The sequence below is a fragment of the Eumetopias jubatus genome, unplaced genomic scaffold (assembly GCF_037043125.1).
Source record: "Eumetopias jubatus isolate StellerSeaLion01/CBP00866 unplaced genomic scaffold, mEumJub1_p1.0 scaffold_15, whole genome shotgun sequence".
NCBI lineage: Eukaryota > Metazoa > Chordata > Mammalia > Carnivora > Otariidae > Eumetopias > Eumetopias jubatus.
Genome location: NW_028274821.1, coordinates 4130033 through 4147397, shown reverse-complemented (window position 1 = coordinate 4147397; position 17365 = coordinate 4130033). Strand labels below are relative to the sequence as shown.

At 42.8% G+C, this 17365-nt stretch overlaps 1 protein-coding gene across 8 annotated transcripts in view; it reads left to right on the top strand.

Moving 5' to 3' along the window:
• The window catches only part of AUH (AU RNA binding methylglutaconyl-CoA hydratase), a 269714-nt gene that overhangs the window by 54231 nt on the left and 198118 nt on the right, over positions 1–17365 (top strand). For 7 of the 8 annotated variants that reach the window (XM_088019055.1, XM_088019054.1, XM_088019053.1 and 4 more), the window contains 2 exons: positions 7866–7958; positions 9569–9625. In XM_088019055.1, coding sequence (XP_087875181.1) covers positions 7866–7958; positions 9569–9625 — 150 coding nt within the window. Of the gene's footprint in view, positions 1–7865; positions 7959–9568; positions 9626–17365 lie in introns of those variants that run through there. The other variant, XM_088019060.1, reaches the window with a different exon arrangement.

Here is a 17365-nt window from a genome sequence, read left to right as displayed (position 1 = left end):
AATTTTAAATTGATTCCTACCCGTGTTACTTGATTTTAAATTATATCTATAAAAATATAAATTGTATATTTAATTGACCCATTTTAAAAGATCAGGAAACTAGTATACTTTATTCTCTTGGATTTATCATTTTCATATTACTCCAGTCATAGACGTTTTAGGAAGAGATCTCTTGAGGTATAACTGACAGACAATAGGATGCATGTATTCGCATGTACCATGTGTTGATTTTGACTTTTGGAAACATGACCACAACCAAGATGGTGAACATGTCCATCACCCCCAGAAGTTTCTTCATGGCCCTCGGTGATCCCTTTCCTCTGCCCCATCCCATCCCCTTCCTGTCCTCAGATGGCTACTGAGCTGCTTTCCATCACTGGAGACTAGTTTCCATTTTTAGAATTTTTAGTAAATGGAGCGCAGTATGTATTAATTTGCATGTTATCTTTCAGCGTATTTTTTTGAGGTTCATTGATGTTTAGCATGGATGGGGCAGTAGTTGGTTCCTTTTTATTGCTGAGTAGTGTTCCATCATATGGATGTAGCACATAAAGCTGCTACAAACGTTTGTATGTTAAGTCTTTCCTACCGTTACATTTGGGTCTTACGGAAAGAGTTAGGGCTCGTACTGCTTCCTCTCTCTGTGTAGTGGGTCAGCATGTTACCCTGCAGGGTGGTGAGGTGGTCAGGTTCCCTGTGGATTAGCTGCGTATCCAGAGCTTGACCTGCAGATCTTGTTCAAATGCAGCTCCTGGTGGGGTAGTTGCGGCGTGGGACCTGGGGTTGTACGTTTCAACAAGCTTCCAAGTCCACAAACTGTGCTTTGCAAAGGGAGGATATACAGCCTGAGAGAGATCATGAAGCCAGGCAGGAATGGTGTATTTTTTTCCTACCAGGTAAAAGTAAACTACTTCTAGTGTTATGTTTTCATCAGAAATGGAAATAACTGGGCGCCTGGGTGGCTCAGTTGGTTAGGTGACTGCCTTCGGCTCAGGTCATGGTCCTGGAGTCCCCGGGATCGAGTCCCACATCGGGCTCCCTGCCCAGCGGGGAGTCTGCTTCTCCCTCTGACCCTCTTCCCTCTCGTGCTCTCTCTCATTCTCTCTCTCTCAAATAAATAAATAAAATCTTAAAAAAAAAAGAAATGGAAATAACTACATGTGTCATGTCAGGCAGCATTTGATGTGCCAGGAGCTTGCTATTTCTCTCCCATTCATTCATTCATTCATTCATTCATTGTAGTGAACACCTGGAACAGCAGTTGACAGTGGAAGTTATGGCTCAGTTCTGTCTATTACAATCTTCCAGACAAGGCTGTGGGGTGGGAATGTTTGGGGGCTTAACCTTGCTTACCCTTTTCTGTTTCTCCAGGCAGGCTTTATTTGTTTGGAATTTTGGTAGGAAAGGGATGCTGTGGTGTTGGCCCTTGTCTAATAACCTGTGGTCATGCGCCGGGGGCAGTCTGGGCTGGAGGTTTGCGGGGAGGTTCCAAGTCAGAACTCTGTTACAGTCACCTGCATAGTTGTATTGTTCCCCGTTGCCCTGGTTCTCCTGGTTGGGCCTGGTGAACTACGTGTTGTTCTAGGTCTCCAGCAGTTAGCAGAACTCAGAGCCAGTGTGCTTGTCAGACTTCTCACGGGGTCTCAGCATTTCCCTTTCTTCAGACTCAGGCGCACAGGTCCTTGAGGAAAGATGGGATGTTGTTTTGCAGAGCCGAGTCCTGGCTCACCAGCTCTGAGTCCAGGCTGGGAGAGCTGGTGATGAGCAGTCATGGTTATGAGCAAGTCCCTGGAGTCAGGCCGCCTGAACTCGAATTATGGTTGCACCAGACAAGTGATGGCAACTCCTCTGCCCTGTGTCCCCATCAGCAGGGAAGGTCCTACTGGTTCTGATGTCAGGCAGATCGGAGGTTTAAGTAATATTTGTAAGGTGCTTAGGACAGTGAAACATAGTAAGCACTTTCTTGTACGTGCTCGATACATAGGCAGCTATATGGAAAATTAAGAAGACAGGTAAATAAGAGGTAGGATTAGAAAAATCGAGCATCTTTTCTCATTGCAGAGTGGTCACCCCCTGACTCCTGGGGACAGTGGCTCCCATTTACAGGCCTTGAACCCCACTGTGTGCTGAGGTGCGAGTGTGTGTTGGCGTCCAGGCTGGCTTCTTGCCCAGAGGCCCTGGCTGGGCTTCCAGAGGTGCAGCTACCTGCACGCTGTGGGCAGGAGTGGTTGTGTTTTGTTTCTGTGGTTCCTTTGAAACTTGATGTTGGGAATGGGAGATGATGCATGAAGGTGAAAAAGTTTGAGTTGGAATTCATGATAATTAGGAATTTATTATAATTCTCAATCTTGATTTTATTTCTATTCTTTTTGAATGATTTCAATAAAGTCAGACTTCTAGTATGCTATATGAGCATTTCTTTTGACATATTTCTGTTTTGTATAAGAACATGATTCTTCAGTCAAAGCCATATTTAAAAGTCACAGCTGACACTAGCGTTTTCCTTTAATAATTGAATTATATTTTCCTGGAAACATCTGAAAACCTCTGTTACATAGGATATCTCTCTCGGAGCTGAAAGTAAACCTGCTCCCCATTTTCCCTCATTCCTGGTCTCCTGACTCCAGTGTCCCTCCGTCACTGGGCGTCCTCCTGCTGACCCTGAGGTAGACCAGAGCCTTCCTGTGCAGCTCCTTTATTTTTTCTTGAAATAGCCAAACTTTAATTGTTTGCTTTTAATTATATTTTTAGGAGCATTTCAAAGGATTATTATGTTCTTTGTCATACCTGGCCTATTTCCTGGTACTAAACTCAAAATAGTATCTGATCCTGTTGGTTGCGTAACCTGCCGAGTGATAATTTCTTCCTTTTGCTGTTGGGAATAGACTCTGTTCCCGGCGGCTCCCGTGTCATCCAGCCACGCTCTTACCCAACCGCCGTTGTGATATTTCTCAGTTCTCTGAGGTGGATGATCTGCCCTTCTGAAGTGTGTTGTATTAAGTCCACTAAGATTATTAAGCGCTACCAAGCAGAAAAAATACTGGATGTAAAAACAAGCATATGAGGTAACCGTGAAACTAGCATGTGCTTTGGGTTGACTCATCTTTTCCCGAAGAAAATTTGCTAAGAGAGACGTCTTTCAGGGAAAGATTAAGAGTACATAAAATTTAAGATTAAAAAACAAATTTTAATTAAAGAAATTTTTTTTAATTGAAGCATACAGTTGACACACTAGAACTTTAGAATTTATAATATTGTAAAATGGTTGAAATTTAATTACTCCTTGAATGCTAATTGAGCTGTTCTGTTTAAGTAATTTTTAGTAGGAAAAATCTTATTGACTGCTTTATATAATGCTAATTTATGTTCATTAGCATTTGAAAGGAGAAAGTAATTTACCTTTTTAATGATTTGAGAGTGTTAATACCCTATTTTCCTTGTTGTTCTTGTTTTGTATAAGGACCTGACCCTACATTTCTTGTCATTTTATTTTATATTTCACATAAAATGTAATGTTAAAAAACTTTTAGCCCCTTGAGAAAATTTCTTAAGTTTTTAACTATCAAATTTAAAAATAATTATCATTATTTCCAAAGAATAGGAGCATATAGGGGGAAAGTGTTACTTCTTTAACTTCAGGATTAAGAAAATTTGAGCATGAGACAATTCATTTCACCACTTTCCCCCACCGCCATCTCCCAGATTAGCATGTTTGCATTTGTTTATTTCTCCTTGTTTCCTACCTTGTTACTCCAGGTCAGGCAGAACCTGAAACCTGCCTGGTGCGCATGCCTTCTCCCCCACCGTTTTATTTTATCAACATGTTTGTTTATAGCACCTCTTACAGTGAAAGGGAGGGTATATTTACTAATTTTTATTTGTGTTTTTAATGTACATTACCTCTTTTTTCCTTTTAATGACATTCTATATACTTCTAAAAAATAAAAGCTTTTAAACTTTCTGTTGGCTAGTATGATTTTTAAATAATGATATTTATTTGAAAATAGTAACTAATAAAATTGTAGAGCAAAGCCTTGCCAGGTCTTTTTGAGGCATCTGTTCCCGATGTAGTGTTGCGAACATTATAGATGAGCACGGATTGTAATCTTGCCATATGCTTACTGGGATGCTTCAGGGCTTATGAACTTGTGGAATTTTACTTTTGTAATTTATAGTCAACTTATTCCTTCGGCCCGTGTACTTAGTTTACATTTTCAGTTCACGATTTGATGCAAAGAGAAATTCCTCTTTGCGTATGAATTTGTTCCTATTTTGGGGGTGGAATCTAAAGAATATGAGAGAACCCCTGTCAGCTAGGAGTTGGAATTTTCAGAAACCGGAACTCAGTAGTACATATATTTCAGGCCTGGGTTTGATTGTAGAGGTCTTTTAAACTCAGCTTTATGATTCCTATCTCTGCAGAGCCAGCTTCCTGTAGGTGGCTGCTGAGCGCCTTTGGCATTTTCACAAGGCAAGGAGAGAACACCTCCACCCTCTTCCTGGTCTCTCTCCCCCGCTCTGGAACCCTTTACACTTTATCGATCTTTTCTGTAGCTCCACTGGGCTACATACATTCATGTTATTTCTTTAAAGTATTAAGTGAAAGAAGTTCATAATAAGAAAAGCAGGGAGAATACGAGGTTTAAAGTCATAGGGACAGAAGAAACAGTCCCAGAGTAGGAAGAAGGATGTTACTTTCCAGCACCGATGTAATGTTCATCTCTGTTTCAGAATGGGTGATATGGTGGTAAATGCTCTGCTAGAAAGTACGTACAGAGTGCCATGGAGGTGCAGAGGAAGGGACTTTTGAGCAGTGCCTTGAAAGATCATTAGGTACTAGCTAGGCATGCCAGGCAGAGGGCCGCTTGTCCACAGGCATGGATGGGAAGAACTTCTGGGGCAAAGAGTATGTGCCTGAGGTTGGAGAGAGGTGGGGCAGGTGGACAGAACCTAGTTTATCAGGTGCCTCCTGTGCCATGTTAATTGTTTTCTCCATTTTTATCCCGAGTGTGGAATAAATCATTGTACAGTTTTAAATGGGGGAATAGCATGACTGCATTTGCATTTTAGAAAGATTATAATACAGGAAATATGGAAGAGGCGTTGGAAGGGGCCAGTCGCAGGTGAAAGTCTGGGAGGGACTTCCTGCTGCTGAGGAATGAAGGGACCCAGGACTCTGGCTGTAGGAAAGGGAGGGGGGCTTGCAGCTTTGTGAGCTATGGGAAGGAGGACATCCTGGATGACTCTGGGTATGTCTTGGGTAGCTTGGTCGGGGGAGATACTGCCACGTGTGAAACAGAATCTAGAAGAAGGACTAACAAGAAGTTGGTTTGAACATGAAAGCATTTAAATGGAGATGTCCCAATAGGCAGGTAGTCAGAGAGATGCAGTTGAGAGGGAGGTTTGGGTTTGAGGTAGGGATTTGGACATCCTTGGTATTCTGTGTGGTAAAAGTTCTGGGTGGGAATGAGACCTCCTGGGCGGAGTTTCTGTTGGGAGGGGAAGAAGGTTGAGAAATAACGGGAAGTGGAAAGAAAGACAGGAAAGTTGACAGAGGGGTTCACCAGGCAAATGAAGAGAGGAATTCATGGAGGAGTGTCCAGCACTAATGTCTGATCATCAGAGGCAGCAAGTTTAATAGGGACCAGATAGTGCCCATTGGTTACGGGACAGCCCCTGAAAGCAGAGCTGGAGCAGTCTGGGAGAAGTGGGGTGTAGCTGGAGCTCTGCAGTGGTGGCGAGTGGCAGTGCTGGTGCTCCTTTACTCTCCTCCCTCAGGAGGCTTGTCCTAGAAGTATGTGAGCTGGAAGGAAGCCGAGGGGAAGGTTCTGATGGGAGAGACATGAGCCTGGGGAAGCAGGAGACTGGAGGAGTCTAGAAATAATGATCATTTCTATCGCTAGCTAGGTTCTTAGAAAGAAAGGATTGATAGCTGGGTAGCAGAGTAACTCCACTTGACTTGTCGTGGTTTGAGATGATCTTGGAAGCCACTCAGATGGACTTGCCATTATATTTCTTCATTGATCTTTCTTTCTTTCTTTTTTTTTTTTTTTGACAGATAAACTTAACCAGATACTGTGTTTTCATTAAATTCATTTCCTGACGGTAGACCCTGACATAGCTGTCTGTTTATTTGTTCACCAAGTGTGCTGTGAAGTGCACCTGGGGAGTACCTTTTGAGTCTGGCCTGGCCCCTCGAGCCCTCAGCTCCCCCCGAATGTTCAGGCAGGTCCAAACAGTTGAAGCACGCCTGCTCTGCAGCCGCATCCACCCCTGCTCTGCCGGGATGCTTCTGTCTTCGGGGGCAGTATGTGTATGTGCTCCACCCCAGCCTTTTCAGACTGCACTCTTAAAATAAGTCTGATAAATTCCTTCATGTGTGACTAAACCTCAGTGTACTTCAACAAATTCGTGTATTTTAAAAGGAGTCAAAGAATGAACCTCTCTGCCTGGAATTTCATATTTCAGAATACCTGTGGAAGAAAGAGATTTTTAGGGATGGTACTATTATTTACTTCCTTCCTTACGTTTTACTTATTTTTTTAAAAATTGGGTTATAATTTCCATATGATGTTGTGTAAGTTTAAGGTATATAACGTGTTGATTTGCTCTATTTATGTATTACAATAAGATTACCCCTGTAGCATTAGCCAGTACCTCACACCACGTGATTATTATTTCTTATTTGTTGTCAGAGCAGTCAAGAAGAGATGGTACGTTCTTTTTATACTATAATAAGTTTGGCCAGCCTCACTTCACATTACCATTGTCAGAATAAAATTAATAAGGAGGAGTCTGCTTCACAGAATAATTAACCAGTTTTTGAACCAGTTATAAAAATGAAATTTGTATGTTCTAATTTACAAAATCTCATTAAAAGAATATTCGGGGCTCAAGAAAGTCTGGTTTGAGCTCGGTGGTTGGCTGACCCCTTCCCAAGCATGCTTTTGGGAAGGTCCTCAGGACCTTCTCAGATGCCTCTTCCATCTCAAGTGTGCTGTTTGATAGAGCCTGATCATTTTCTAGCTAGGGCATGTCGTTCTCGTTCCTCAGTGATAGAACTCGTTAGTGGGCAGGGCCCAAGCAGCCACTCAGTCTGCTTTTGTCTGGTTTGAGAAGATTTATTACTTCATTGGATGAGACTGTCATTCTGAGTACCATGGTGACCCATAAAGGATCATGAATTTTGCAGTTATACCTAAATCATTTCAAATAGAAATTTGTATGAACCAAACATCTCATCAAAGACGTTTGGCTCGGGGCACCTGGGTGGCTCAGTCGGTTAAGTGTCTGCCTTCGGCTCAGATCATGCATAATCCCGGGGTCCTGGGATCGAGCCCCGCATTGGGGTCCCTGCTCCGCTGGAAGCCTGCTTCTCCCTCTCCCCTTCCCCCATGCTTGTGCTCTCTCTCTCTCTCTCTCTCTCCCCTTGTGTCTCTCTCTGTCAAATAAATAAATAAAATCTTAAAAAAAAAAGATGTTACACTCTAAGATTACAAAGTTGGAACTGTAATTGTGCTAATTCAATAAAAAATATTTATGGAAGTATTTCAATGATATGGGAGGACTTAAAGACATTATTGCATGTTTATTTGGTGGAACTCTACACAATCATCGCATGTTTTTGAAGAATAACAACAAAGGAAATGACTATTTTGTTAAAGGAAAAGGACTGCACAATTCTGAATGTGGTATCCCATTTAAAAATAAATTCACAAAAAAGAGTCTGAAATAAATTACATAGTAATTTATTTTATTAGTAATAGCTAATAAATAATAAATAAATAAATAAAATAAATAGTAATTTATTTTATTAGTAATAGCGATCTTCCTGAAGAAACATAAAATCTTTCCTTCTATTTCAGCTAATCTTCCAGTGCCAACAATTGCAGCGATAGATGGACTTGCTTTGGGTGGTGGCCTTGAGCTGGCTCTAGCATGTGATATACGCGTAGCAGGTGAGAATTAATCCTATTGGAAATGAGGTTTGTGCTTACTCTTCATATAATTCCAAATATTTTATTCTTCTCTGTTGTTGAGTAGAACATTTAGAAGAAGTCACCCATTGGGTTTGATGAAGTATTGAAGATTCCCCGTTAAGAAAACAGTCTGTTAAGAGTCTCTTATTGGCCTTGGCAGTAGGGGAGGAGAATGGGAATTGGGTCAGACAGAACTGAATTTGAATCGCAGCCCCTGTCCAATCAGTTTCCTCCTCTAAAATGGGGGAAATGACAGGAGCTGTTGTGAAGATCAAGTGAACTAATCTGTGGCATGTGCCCAGTTCAAGCACTTAATTCATGTCAGCTACAGGAATGATAACTTAATCTCTTTGAGGTTCACTTTCTTCTTGCTTGGTTTCCTGTGGGTCGGATGAGGTGATGATGAAAATAATAATGAGAACAGTTAGTGCTGGCCGTGTGCTGAGCGCTGACCCAGTGCCCGGCCCTGCTCGAAGCCCCTGACGTGTATTACCTCACACAGTCGGCCTGTTAACCCTCTGTGAGAGGCGCTGTCTGGTGCTTGAGGAAGCTGGGGCGCGGAGAGGAGACGTAGCAGGCCCAGAATCAGTGGCTGAGCTGGGATTGGAACCCAGGCAGTCTGGCACCACGGCCGTCACTCCCCCTATCCTGCGAGAGCCCCGCAGACTGCCACCATATGGTCACACTGGGGTGACATAAAGGGGCCCTGGGACCAAGGACTGGGCGAAGCAGGCAACAGCTGTCTGTCACCGTTCTTCCCCCGGCCCCCACTATCACTCCTGCAGCAGCTGCCTGTTAAAACTAGTCAATATAATTATGTTTTCAATAATTTTTGACTGTTTCTTGGGATTTGTAGCTGCTAGTCCATGTGGACTCTTTTCCCCTTTCCACTTTATTTTAGATCTCTACTTACTTGTCTGAAATCATGAGTTTTAAGTGTAAAAGCTAAGGTACATGTAGTCCATTTCTGAAAGAGGGCAGATTCTGGGAATTAGGGTATGGGAGGTGGTCCAAGTACATTTGGCTGTGCAAGTAAAGAAATAATTAAGATGTTTTTAAAGTAGCCGTGAAAACAAAACACGGAAAGAGGAGCCCCGTCCAGCTGTCAGAACAGTAAAACCATTTGTCAAAAGTAACTAGAGATTCGGTCCTGACAAGCTGCCATATCTGATATGATATATTAAGCTGTTTGATTTGGAGGGCTCCCTGGGCAGCTAGAGATTCCTGCTTGTCAGACACAGCCTATGCTCCTCATCCTGAATAATTAATGCGGTCTTAGCCTTCAAACGTGACTTGGCAGTATCAGGTCAAATTATGTAGTTGTAACCCTGGTCTTTCTGCATCGAAAATTCATTCACTGCCGAGCAATTTTTAACAGGAAATGTTATGTGAATCTCTTAATGTGTATCATTTACGGTGTTGACTTATTTCCATAACTAAATGCCTTCTGAAGCAACTTTTAAGAAGATTTGTGACACAGGTTTAATTAGTAAACAGAATATTTGTAGCTGATTTTACTAACTTTTTCAAGTCATAATATTTGAATCTGATGATATGGATTTTACTTAATTTTCTTCCTTCCTTTTTAGCTTCCTCTGCAAAAATGGGCTTGGTTGAAACAAAGTTGGCAATCATTCCTGGTGGAGGTATGGATTGTTCACACCCGTTGATTTATTTTCAACAACAGGGCATAAGGCAAAAGGGTGTTAATTGAAAAGGCAGCATTTTCTATAAAGAGACTAATACTATATTGTTTGCTTTTGTAGCAAAGTTCTTATTCAAAATGTGCTCTTTTAGCTTAGGTAGTTGAGAAGATGTTGGGTATGTTGGGTATTGCTCTCTTTTTGTGGTGTCTCCTGGGCTTTTCTGTATAATTTCTTAATTTTTAAGTTATTGTATCAGTCACATTTTTCTTGAAGGATTGCACGGATATTTTGAAACTTTTGTGTGGGTATATAAATGTGCATGCCCTCAGAGAGCTGCCCGCTCGTGGTCAGACCTCATTGGAGGAGCGGGTAGGGCTTGCCAGGCTTCGTGCCAGGTTTTTTGTGTTTCCGGGCAGCGGAACAAAAGTTGGGGTTGGTGGGTGGCCTGAATTTGGAGCTGAGGTGTTTCTTCTGTCACTACAAAAAAGATAGGTGAGCTGCGTTTTGGGAAGACTCATTTAAGAAAGCACTTTTCCAACATTGATAATGAAATCTTTTATCACCCAATAAATCTGAAATTTTGGTTCTTTTGTCTGATGAGAGAATTTGGAGCTATTCCCATTTCATGAAGTCGTTCTCTCAGAAAGTGGGGTTCATTTGAGATGTGCACATTGAGAATTTATTAGTATATGAATTAAATAGCAGTAACAGTTTAAAAATTAAAAGCAGTGTTTGAACACTTCAGGCATGTTTGTACCTGGACAGGTTATAAAATTGTCTGTTTAACCTCATTAGAAGAGTGCTTATCCTGATTAGGGTGGATAAGGAGAAATTAAAACACAATCCAGTGAAATTGGTGACTACCCAGGTCAATGTGTAAGACTCACTAAAAGGTGTCTACTTCGGTCGTCCATGAAAACGCTATTCTTGTGGGTAAAGCACTTGATATCTGCCTGTTCGACCATGCCAGTCTTGTTCACGGTGACTAATGAAAACACTCAGGAGGATTTCTGTGGAAATGGATCCAACTGAAAAGAATTATCAGATAACTAATACTGAAGTAAAACAAGCTTTGGAAAAAAGATGATGGTATGATATGTTTCTGAAATTCTTTTAAGAAGCAAGCTTTTATTGGTAATAAGGGTATAGCTAACCCTAGAAGGACAGTGACTGTAGTGGAGTGGTGCCCCCCCCCCCCACAAGGATAGGACAGCCTGGGACCTGTGAATGTAACCTTACTTGGAAAAAGGGCCTTTGCAGATAAAGTGTTAAGGATCTTGAGATGACCTCATTCTGGATTATCTGAATGAATCTTAAGCCTCATAACAAGCATCCTTATAAGAAGAGAAGAAGAGAAGCAGGAGAAGGTCCTGTGAAGACAGAGATTAGAGAGAGGCGTTTCCAAGTCCAGGAAGGCCAAGGATTGCTGGTGGCCACAAGACGGTAGGAGCCTCCAGAAGGAACCACCCCTGCCAGCATCTCGAGTTTGGACTTCTTTTCTCCAGAACTGTGAGAGGAGACTTCTGTGGTCCTAAGTCAGCAAGTTTATGATGATTTGTTACAGCAACCCTTAGAGACTATACAGTGGTATTTAACATTTTGGTGATTTTTTTCTGGACAGGGAATTAGTGGGTGGCGAGATAAGGGGTGGGAGGAAGGTGAACTTGGTAATTTGGATATTTATCATATCTCGAAGATGAAATGTTTTGTATAAAAACCACAAGAAGGTAGAACGGTTGCATGAGCATACTGTTGGCTCTGGTTAGAGGAAGGAAGCCTAATTGACTGCACTACAGAAACACGAGTGGTAGCTCTTCGCTCATGAGCCGGCCGTGCCTTTTGAGGTCTAAGAATTAGCATTTTCTTTCCAGAGCACTGGAGTTCCTTAGGGTCCTCCTCAATCAGGGACCCGTTAGTTAGAACCCACTTGTTGTAAATTTGATTCATTTTGGATTGTGTATTCTCATGATTACCATTATTTCTAAAATTTTTATTAAATGAATTTCTCATAAAATTCAGAATGCTTTAACATTTTCCTATCTCCTTATAAAGGATCATCTTCTGTCTTTGCCATTTTTCCTAAGTGAGTCTGAGGGAGTGTATTTCAGTTGCTCCTTTAATTAATGAAGCTTTCCAGTTCATTGCTGATACACAGGTAGCTCTTGTTACGTTGCACTTTCTGTAGAGTGAGTCGAATTTCTTCTTGAGACCACATTCACATTTTGATGAAGAAAGATGCATGCGGACATTTTGGTTCACTTTCACATTTGTGTGATAGTTACTGACGCACCCTAAGTCGGGCCTAGTTTTGATTTTTTTTTTTTTAAAACAACAGCGCAGTTTCTTTTAAGTAAGGTTTAATGTATTATCTAAAGGAGCAGTTTCTGAAATTTTTGTGGAGGAAAATCCTCTTCTGGATATTTTGATCCACAGATATTTTCCCCATATCTCCTTTCTCCCCTTCCTTTTCTCATAGATGATCCTCGTGAAAATACTGCTTTCTTTTCTTTTCTTAAAGTTGGTTTTAAATTGGCGGATTTGCCATGGCTCATGTGATCCCTGATATGTCCTCTTTTGGTCTGTGAACTGCTTAGAAGAGCTTCTTAGAATAGACACAGTAGACCATACTTAGTTTCTTCCTCCCTTGTTGGTGGACCTCTTCGCTAAAAGAAGACGCTGAACTTGCTTCCTGTTGCAGATGCTGCTCGAGCAGTGTGGCCCTCGTCCCTGAGCCCTTGTCACTGCCCGCAGCCCCGCCTCTCATCCACTTCACACAGGACCGGCCACATGGGTAGAAAATGGGGGTGGGGGAGAGAATATTGTGGAAACAGCAAATGCTTTGCTTTCCTAGTCAAATGAAGACTGCGGTCAGTTCCTCAGGGTGGAAAGTCTAGCTGCATGCAGACTGGAGACCGGTGCTGCAGGTCTGGTAAGGTCGTGCCCCTCCCAGCTCGTACAGGCCGCGCTCCACGCCGGGTGGCCCCGGGACGTTCATCCAGGGGGGGCGGCACCCCTGGCTTTCCTGTGAGCATCACTTCTGCCCCTTTGTGATGACAGGTCACTGGGAAACATTTGACCAAAGACTAGCGTTTAGCTTTCTTCAGTTTTTTTTCTTTTTTACTTGAACCTGAGTGACAATATGATTCTTTTTAAGATATATTTTGTAAATTTTCTCAAAACAAGTTAAATGAAAAGTGATTGTTTTGGGGGGAATAATATTCCTAGTGAACAAGAGTATTAGTGGGCCAGTACTATAATGTGATTCTTAGATGGGTATTCTAAATTCTAGTGTTTACGAGAAAGAGATTCAGTGATGACTATTGAAATTATATAGTTAATGAAAAGGAGTGTAGAAACATACTGGATCTGAATTGAACTTCTTTAAATAGTATTAAATCAGATGTAATTAGAAAAATTAAAAGTAACTGTCATATACTCAAGCCAGTCCTTTTGCTTATGGAGCACTGGGTGTTATACGCAAACAACGAATCATGGAACACTACATCGAAAACTAATGATGTACTGTATGGTGACTAACATAACGTAATAAAAATATATTTGATTATAGACGAATACTATAAAATACGAAATACAATGTTAATGATTGAAAGCACTAGCCAATTTAAAAATAATTAAGATTGTTCCCAAGGACCTTCCCACAGTGTCCTACATTATATTGGGGGTCTTGGTACACCACACAGCTCTACTTTATTCTCTAGTATCTTCACCTTAGAGAAAGCAGCTGCACTTCCTACGTCCTTCCCAACTGAGAGGATGCCCCAGTAGTGGAAAATAAAATTCCCTTTTAGGAACAGCTCCTCAGATGATACCACCCGTCAACGCATTTATAAGAACCAAGTAAAACAAGTTCAGAGGATTAGGATTCTTTTGACAGTTTAGGAAATTTCTTTTAAGTGTGCGCAGAAAATGGTGGCAGGATGCGTCGTTCCTGGCCTTTGTTTCTTGCCTCTTCTATTGGGGGATTTGGGGTTTGTGTCAAGAAACCTTATTATAACTAAGATAGCTGTTAGGGCTTCTTGCTTGGGCACACACCCCTGTGACAGGATGTGTAGTGCTTTCACTGCTCTGCGGTTCTCCTTTATTTCCTCCAGCTTTTTATTTTGGAAATAGTCAAACTTCAGGAAATTTGAAAGCCAGAAAAATGAACCTCTTTACGCGCCTCACCAAGACCTGCGCATCCCCATATGTCTCCCCTCCTGCTGCCCTCCTCCCGGCCTCCCCTCCTGCTGCCCTCCTCCCCGCCTCCCCTCCTGCTGCCCTCCTCCCGGCCTCCCCTCCTGCTGCCCTCCTCCCGGCCTCCCCTCCTGCTGCCCTCCTCCCGGCCTCCCCTCCTGCTGCCCTCCTCCCGGCCTCCCCTCCTTCTGCCCTCCTCCCGGTTTCCCCTCCTGCTGCCCTCCTCCCGGCCTCCCCTCCTGCTGCCCTCCTCCCGGTTTCCCCTCCTCCCGGTCTCCCCTCCTGCTGCCCTCCTCCCGGTCTCCCCTCCTGCTGCCCTCCTCCCGGCCTCCCCTCCTGCTGCCCTCCTCCCGGCCTCCCCTCCTGCTGCCCTCCTCCCGGCCTCCCCTCCTGCGGCCCTCCTCCCGTCTCATTCGCACTCCGTTTGTTCTTGCTGAGCCATTTCAAAATGACCAGGGGGACCGTTCGCTGTGCCAGCACGCCTTTCCTAGGAGGAAGAACAAACCCTTATATAACCACAGAACTAGTACCACGCTTAACGATATTAACATTAATTTCAGATTCCCCACGTGTCTCAAAATGTTGTTTGTGGTGGTTTTTGGCTTTGGTTTTTCAATTCAGGATCCAGTTAAATGTCATGTTGCATTTGGTTAGATCTGTGGGGTTTTTTTGTTTTGTTTTTTAAATCAAGACAAGTCTTCCATCTCTTTGTTTTTTTATAACACTTTTTTTTTTTTTTTTAAGAATTCAGGCAAATTATCTCACTGAGGTTTACACCTTCTGGATATGACTGAGTCATTTCCTCAAATTTAGATGTAGGTTAAAATATTTAGCCAAGAATACTCAATGGGCCATGTTCTGTTTTTCATTTTCATTTTATGCAATGGCACTTGATAGTAGGTTGTCCTACTTTGCGTGACGGTAATTTTGATCCCTTAATTCATGTGGTGACTAACTACGAGTACCCTTTTAACATTCTTTTTTTTTAGAAACTTTTCAGGAAAAGAATCTTTAGTAACTCTTATTGGCATTGACCATTCCCCAAATTAAAAAAAGAGAGGAAGGAAATGAGAGTATTCAGGTGTCATTGTGAGAGAGAGAGAGAGGGTGAGGGATGGGAGGCATCCCTGTTCATCTGACTGTAGGCTGTGCTTTGCAGTAAGGCAGTTTCTTGGCACGGTGACCAGGAACTCTATTTAAGGTGTGTCTGTGAAGTAATGTGGATTTTTAGATCCTGCATGCATGTTGTCCTGAACACCTTAGTCATTTTGGAAAGTTTTGTTTATAACCTTTGTTGAAATCTTCTTAGAATTTACATCAGAATGTGAGCTTATTCTTTTGAATATCCTTAGTAGTGACTCATCTTTTATCTTATGAGGGTGAATTTGATTTTCATAAATAGCAAAAGACCTTTCTGTGCCAAATCTGATTAATAAGGTCAGACTATTTCAGGAGGAAGAAAAGTGTAACAACAAAAAGAAGACTGCTTTTCTTAAGAGGTTCATGCAGTGTCAGACATTTACCTGGGTTGTAAACAGTGGACAGCACCACTGGGCTTAGTGGACTGCTTCCCGGGTGACCTCTGCAAAGACCAGCACTCTTTTGTTCTCTGAAGTTAGGGGTGTGTGTGTGTGTGTGTGTGTGTGTGTGTGTGTGTGTGTGTTTTAAAAATTTTATTTTGAGAGAGAGGCACACAGAGCAGAGGGAGAGGGAGAAGCAGACTCCCTGCTGAGCAGAGAGCCCTCCATGGGGCTTGATCCCAGGACCCCAAGATCATGGCCTGAGCCGAAGGTAGACGCTTAACTGACAGAGCCACCCAGGTGCCCCAGTTAGGTGCATTTATTAACACACTTCTTACACTGCAGACTCTCATTTCTTTGTACTTTAAAATGTAAGTCAGTGACCACTTCTAATTACAGTGTTTGGAAAGTTATTTGTTGACTTTACACTGTTGACAGACCAATTTGTTAGTTGCTCTGGAAAAAACATACATGTATGTATGACTCAGCAGTGTTCCCTTTGAAATGCACGTGTCAAATCTGGTAAGAGAGATAAAATATACAAGTATCATAACTGCCCTTTACTAAAATTGTTGGAATTGAACAGCAATAAGGCAATTCACAACTGGGATTTGTGAGTTGGAGAAAATAGTGTGGATTCTGTCAGCTCTCAGTCTCAGTTTACAAGGCCTACAAGGTGGCTTCTCAGCCCTTGTCTCGGTCTCCGGTCCTACTGCTGTGTGCTGTGCTCACACACTGTGTTCTAGGGATATTTATTCTTTTAACACAGTAAATATTTGTTGAGCCATGCACTGGTTGACACTGGGCGTACAGTACAGCTGTGAAAGAATAGGGAGAGATCTCTGCTGCCATGCAGCTGATATTCCAGCAGAGAGGCAGCAGGCATGGCAAATAATACGTTGTGAATTATGGCAGAAGTGCAGAGTGCTGTAGAGAAAGAAATAGGGGAAGGGGCCCGAGGAGGGGGAGGGGTTTGCACTTTAAAACAGGGGGTCAGAAGAAGCCTTACTGAGAAGGTAACATTGGAGTTAAGACTGATGGGAACTGAGGAAATTAATCATACAGATGGAAGGAAGAGCATTTATGTCTGCAACGCCCCTCCGACGCTGCCACCCTACTGGATGGGAGGAGACTGACAGCAGGTTCTGTCAGAGAAGCAATAGGGGGTCTGCATCGGGCTATTACCACTTCCACCCTGAATGAGAGGGGCCCACAACGGGTTCTCAGCAGAGGGCAATGCAGTCTTAGGCTTTTAAAGATTTGTCTGGTCTCTATGTTGAGAGCCCACATCAGTGGGGCCAGGTTAGAGGCAGGAGCCCATTCCTGCAGGCAGCCTGTGGCTGTGGTTCAGGCGGAGGGTGACGGGGCCTGGACGGGGATATGGTGGTGGAAGTCGGGGTTGTGCTTCAATTTGGAGAATCTCCTGACAGATTGGAGGAGTGTAAAGAAGGACTCCATGGATTCTGGCTGGAGTAACTGAGAAGGAAAGGTTCCCTTCAACAGAAAAGTGGAAAGAGCAGGTTTAGAAGAGACAGTGAAGAATATTGTTTGGTTAAAAATAATGGTTAAACATCCAAGTGCCGTATTAATTTAAGCCGTTGGTTGTGCAAATGTGGAGTTTAGGAGAGTGGTCTGGGCTAAAAATAAAAATATGAATTCAGTTTTTTCCTGGCATCCACTGGCCTGGTATAAAAACAAAATCCCAGAAATGGACATTGGCACAGCCAGAGAGAACTTCAGGAGAATCTTTCTCATTCAGGTTTGGGAAATGGGAGACGAATCTCTTGGTAGTGAGCGCCGTGGCGGCCAGAACCCAAAATGTCAGGAATTCTGAGGGAAGAGAACCTTCCTCAGTCACAAGAGCTGTTGTCTCAAGGGGGTGGGGGCAAGTTCCTGCCGCTTTGTTTTTCTTTGTCTGTCTGCATTTCGCCGTGGACATACATGTCGTTGTTGGAAGTGCAAGACAGAGCAAGGTGCGTACAACCTCAGTGTTCTGGATGGAGGTCCCAAAAGGGGGAGCCCCAGG